Source organism: Buceros rhinoceros, unplaced genomic scaffold (genome assembly GCF_000710305.1).
Source record: "Buceros rhinoceros silvestris isolate BGI_N320 unplaced genomic scaffold, ASM71030v1 scaffold21029, whole genome shotgun sequence".
NCBI lineage: Eukaryota > Metazoa > Chordata > Aves > Bucerotiformes > Bucerotidae > Buceros > Buceros rhinoceros.
The window spans coordinates 7798-13085 of record NW_010431190.1 but is presented as its reverse complement, the minus strand read 5'-3'; the positions used below and the strand labels follow the sequence as shown (position 1 = coordinate 13085).

The following is a 5288-nucleotide window of genomic DNA, read 5'->3' as shown; positions in this document are numbered from 1 at the left end:
AGTTCTGGCTGTTTTTGGGGGGGGGGGGTTAGGACTGTAGTGACTTCACCGAGCTGTCACAGTGCAGGGAGTGCCAGCAGCGCTGATGGAGAGGCTTGAGGTCCTGCGGCGCAGCTGGGTCTGACGGCTCCGGCTCCTGTTGCCTTTCAGCAGCGGCATGTTGCCAAACGCAGTGCTGCCCCCGTCGCTTGACCACAACTATGCACAGTGGCAGGAGCGTGAAGAGAGCAGCCGCACCGAGCAGCCCCCTCTGATGAAGAAAATCATCCCAGCTCCAAAACCAAAAGGGCCCGGAGAGCCGGATTCGCCGACTCCTCTGCATCCTCCAACACCGCCCGTCGCTGGTAAGAAACCTGGCTGCTGCGCTGCTGCTGCTGCGCCCAGAGCGCTTCGTTCCAGGCCCGCCGTTAGTAAAGAGAGTGGGATAACGGTTCTGTACGCGGCTGCAGAACTTGAGAGACCTCTGTGACCTGCCGTTGTCCAGAGGCTGTTATGGACGTGATGGTTCTGAGCTTGGGCCCAGAACACGTTTGCACCTGCCCCCTCTCCCAGAGCAAAGGCTGTGCTTTTCCTCGCCGTGCGGCTGCTGCGGGGCTCTCCGGCCCCGTCCACTTACTGACAGTCTGTCCAGGTGACTTTCTGCCTCCCTGGCTTTCCAGAGTAAACAGCATTCTCTCCTTTAACTGTAAGGCTCTGACAGAAGCAGAGAGGACAGTCCTGAGCTGAACCCGCCTCCGGATGTAGAAGACAACCGGCAGTGCGCTTTGTGCCTGAAGTATGGGGATGACAGTGCTAACGTGAGTACCTGGCACGTGCCCACGGGCAGGGGCCGCTTTCAGCAATACGGTGTGCTTGGTGCTGTGGACAGGCTGGGCTCTTCTTGTGTGGTGCTGTGTCCCCTGGAACGTCTGAGGCAAGTGTCTCCTCCCGTTGTTTAGGATGCTGGACGTCTTCTCTACATCGGCCAGAACGAGTGGACGCACGTGAACTGTGCTTTATGGTCAGCAGAAGTGTTTGAGGATGATGACGGCTCTCTGAAGAACGTGCACATGGCTGTGATCAGGGGGAAACAGCTGGTGGGTACAAGTGGAGACTGCTCTGTTAAAATTCCCGCAGTGAGCCGCCTGCATGGGGAGGGCTCTGTGCAGGAGAAGCAGCTCGGATATTAGTGAGTGAAACTCACAAACGCAACTCGTGGACGTGGAGCGCAAGCCAGAAGGTCTGAGGCCTGGAGGAACTGGCCTGCAAACGCAGGAGTTGTTCTGTGTGAGGGATCCCGCTTCCTCTCACCTCCTCCTCCGTGTCTCACTTGCGCATGTGCATCGCAGTGGTGAGGAGTGACAGCAGTGAAGTGGGCGGTCAGGCATTACTCTAAACTTCCGCCTGCACCCGAAAAACAGCTGACAACAGTAACGGTGGCTTGGGCTTGGAAGAGTTGAGTTTTTACCTTTGTTCTTGCCGTTGCTGTTGTAGAGATGCGAGTTCTGCCAGAAGTCGGGCGCCACGGTCGGCTGCTGCCTCACCTCCTGTACAAGCAACTACCACTTCATGTGCTCGCGAGCCAAGAACTGCGTCTTTCTGGACGACAAGAAGGTTTACTGCCAGAGACATCGTGACTTGATCAAGGGAGAGGTGAGGCTCCTCTTCCATGCCCTGCCTCGTCTGGGTGGGGGTGGAACTATGAAGTTAATGGTGAGTGTGGTCCTGGCTAGTGAGGGCCACAGCGCTGCGTTGGTAAAAAGTTGGCGATGCAGCTGGCCTGGGGTGGCTCGGCACGTGTCACTTCAGAACCCAAGGGACCAAACTGGCTGGAGTGAGGCTGCGCCGGATGTAAGTGGCAGCTCCAGTTCACGGGTGATTGTGTGGATTCTCGTTCCAGGTGGTTCCTGAGAATGGATTTGAAGTCCTGAGGAGAGTTTTTGTGGACTTTGAAGGGATCAGCTTGAGAAGAAAATTCCTGAGTGGCTTGGAACCAGAGAACATCCACATGATGATTGGTAAGATCTGGTCTCTGGAGGCTTGATCCTCCTCTGGTGCTGGAACCAGGCTCACGGAGATCTGCTGTCCCTCCCCTGCTCAGGTTCGATGACAATTGACTGTTTGGGAATCCTGAACGACCTCTCGGACTGTGAGGATAAGTTGTTTCCCATCGGCTATCAGTGAGTATAGATCGGGTTGGGATTAGAACTGTCTTTTGCTCTGTCGGATGCCAAACCAGCACTGCAGTAACACGTGTGTAGATCCACCCTTAGCTTTCGTGCACGGTTCGGCAGCGTTGTGATGCAGTAAGGTGTGCAGCGTGTCGTTCCGGGCAGCCCTTGTCCGCTGCAATTCAGAGAAATGGAACATTTCACTTAGGAACGCTGAGGTTTACTCGACTGTCGAGTAAACTGGTTTGTGTTCGAACTCTCTTCCAGGTGCTCCAGGGTGTACTGGAGCACCACGGATGCCAGGAAGCGCTGTGTGTACACCTGCAAGATCATGGAGTGCCGACCGCCCGTCATAGAGCCCGACATCAACAGCACTGTGGAGCACGACGACAACAGAACAATTGCCCACAGCCCGGTGCCCCTGGCAGGTAATCTTGTGCCAGCCCTTCGGAGTCTCTGCTCTCCATGGTTTTGCCAGGCAGTGGTCGTGTCTCTTAAACCAGTGTGGACGAGAATCCACTTCAGGATTCCAAGTGATGTTACAGCATCTTCAGGCTTTAAAGATCCAAAGAAGGGCTGAGCTCTGCAGCATCCCACTGGCTTGGAAGCCTTGAACCAAACGGAAACTGTTGTCGCAATGCTCTTAGTCTACAGGTCTGAGACTTCTCTAGTGACCTAAAACTGCACGTGGTACTGCAGGGCTCAGCACTGGTGTGTAACACAGGGTTGTTAAATGACATCAAACAGTAGCATTGCCCTGCTTCTGCTTCTCTCTGAGAAGGCTTCCTCTGTATCCCTCGGTGAGTTAACAGATAGGTAGGTAAATCCAGCTCAGCCCTATCCTTTCCAGTTCCCAGAGGGCCAGGCTGTGGAAGACTTGTTATAACCTTTATAATAATTGTCATTGTCAACCCTGAATCTTAAGCTTTGTGGCAACGTAATGGACTGTCACCTGTAGGCCAAGGGTTGCGGTGTTGCTGTGAGTATTTGCAGGTGATCTTGGGAGAAGAAAACAGGTCTGAATCTTCGACTTTGGGCTTACCTAACAAATACTCTGATTCTCCCAAGCGAAACCCGAGAGGAATATGTCCTCTATCAGATCATAGCTTTTAGGATTTGCTGATGGCTTACTCTGTTTCCTTTTCATCCAACAACAGAAACTCTACCAAAAGACAGCCGAAATACGCCTGAAATTGTAAACCCACCGTCGCCGGACCGTCCCTTACATTCTCAGACCTCCAGTTCCTGTTACTATCCAGCAGTCCCGAAGGGTCCCCGCATTAGGACACCCAGTTACCCATCCACACAGAGGTCTCCTGGTTCAAGGCCGTTGCCTTCTGCAGGTATTTTGAGTGCTGTTGACATGGATTTTGGGGTTGGGGGGAGGTTTGTGGGGTTTTTTGCTTTGGAAATATTTTTTGTTTGGTTCACGTCTTTTTTGGCTTTGTTCAGAATGTGGCGTTTAGTTTCCTGTTTCTAGAGAAAACGGTGGAATGGCTGTAGGTTTGAGGGCAGGAGAGTTCTGAAAATATGTGGTAGAGATGGCCCGTTGAGAAATGCTGCGAATGAAATGGAGACTTCCCCTGGATGAAGCGAGCAGTGTTGGGGTCATACGAGAGCAGTAACACAGAAGAGCTGTAGCATACGTTAGGGACTCAGTCGTCTCAGTGGGTGTTTTTCCAGAGAGAATCGGAAATCTGGTGGTGTGATTCAGTGCCTGATTCTGTAGGAATGAGTCACGTTTTGTTTCAGGCCGCATTGAAAGGATAATCCTGAAGTTGGGACACAGAACCCTGAGACACAACCTGGTCAGCTCTGCGGGCGAATCCTGACGGACAGTGTCAGGTTTTCAATACCTGTCTGAAGCACTGCCGTTACGTTAGCGCTGCCAGGCTGAAAGGGTTTGCTAGGGTTTAATTTCTCGTGGTTTGTGTGAAGGAGTTGGGTCTGTGTTGACTGTGAATGTTTGGATCTGACAGTCCCTCTTGCCTTCTCTTCCCAGGAAGTCCTACCCCAGTGACCCATGAAATTGTGACAGTCGGAGATCCTCTGCTGTCCTCGGGGCTCAGGAGCATTGGTTCCAGGAGACACAGCACCTCCTCTTTGTCTCAGCAGCAGTCCAAGCTCCGCATGATTTCCCCTCCACGAGCTGGGAGCACTTACTCCAGGCACAGCGTATCTTTGGTTTCCAGCGTGGGGTCCTCCTCAGAACACGAACTGAGCGTCAAAAGCACCAACCACTTTGTGGGGTCAGTGAACGCATCTGCTCCAAGCGCTCCAGTTCAAAGTTGCTCCACCAGTTCAGGCTCCCAGAAAACAGTGGCTACAAGCGGAATTAAAACCCACCAGCTGGATGCACCTCAGCCTGCGGAGGGAAAACATCCTAGCAGTTCAGATTTGATAGCCAAAGGTGCACCTTCCAAGGGAGAGAAGATGAAGACACTGACCTCAAAGGACCCCGATTATTCAGCTCATAGTTTCACTTCTGGAGCAAACTCCAAAACTCAACCAACCAGTTCATCGCCCAGCACAGAAACAGCTGTTAAAATAGGAATGTTTCAGGAATGTTCTGGGTCGTTTTCTTCCAAAGAAGCAATGTCTTTCCCACCTCTGCATCCAAGAGGCCCGAGGAAAGACAGGGATCAGCACGTGGAGCCGGTGCAGCTGGAGAAGACAGCTGTGGTTGAGGAGGGGGATGCGAAGACCCTGAAGCCTGGTGGAGTCAGCAGCAGGTCTCCTGCAGCGAGCGATCAGGTCGTTGCTGCCCCTAGAGACAGGCGTCAGAAGGGGAAGAAGTCACTGAAAGACAATTTTAAAGAGAAGCATTCCCTGAAGCCTCTTGCCGATCTGACTCAGGTGCTAGGCAGCGATGAAGGAAACCTGAAACCAGAATTTGGCAATCAGGGTTTGGCAACGGAACAGATCAGCCAGAGGTTGTGTAATAACCTTCCGGCTGAAAAAGCTGGTGAGAAGTCTCCACCTTCACAGGGGCCATCTAAAGGTTCTGCAGGGCAGGTCGAAGCGGCCTTGAAAGAACCGCAAGCACCTAGAAAACGCACTGTTAAAGTCACCCTGACTCCCCTCAAGATGGAAAGCGAAAACCAGTCTAAAAATGCGCAGCAGGAAAGCGATGCTGAA

At 52.8% G+C, this 5288-nt stretch overlaps 1 protein-coding gene across 1 annotated transcript in view; it reads left to right on the top strand.

The window, feature by feature from the left end:
- The window catches only part of KMT2A (lysine (K)-specific methyltransferase 2A), a gene marked incomplete at its 5' end in the record, with an annotated part of 24069 nt that overhangs the window by 11035 nt on the left and 7746 nt on the right, over positions 1–5288 (top strand). Inside the window, 9 exons of the mRNA XM_010143350.1 lie at positions 151–344; positions 691–797; positions 939–1076; positions 1474–1632; positions 1880–1997; positions 2081–2159; positions 2418–2578; positions 3308–3493; positions 4153–5288. Coding sequence (XP_010141652.1) covers positions 151–344; positions 691–797; positions 939–1076; positions 1474–1632; positions 1880–1997; positions 2081–2159; positions 2418–2578; positions 3308–3493; positions 4153–5288 — 2278 coding nt within the window. The remainder of the gene's footprint in view (positions 1–150; positions 345–690; positions 798–938; positions 1077–1473; positions 1633–1879; positions 1998–2080; positions 2160–2417; positions 2579–3307; positions 3494–4152) is intronic.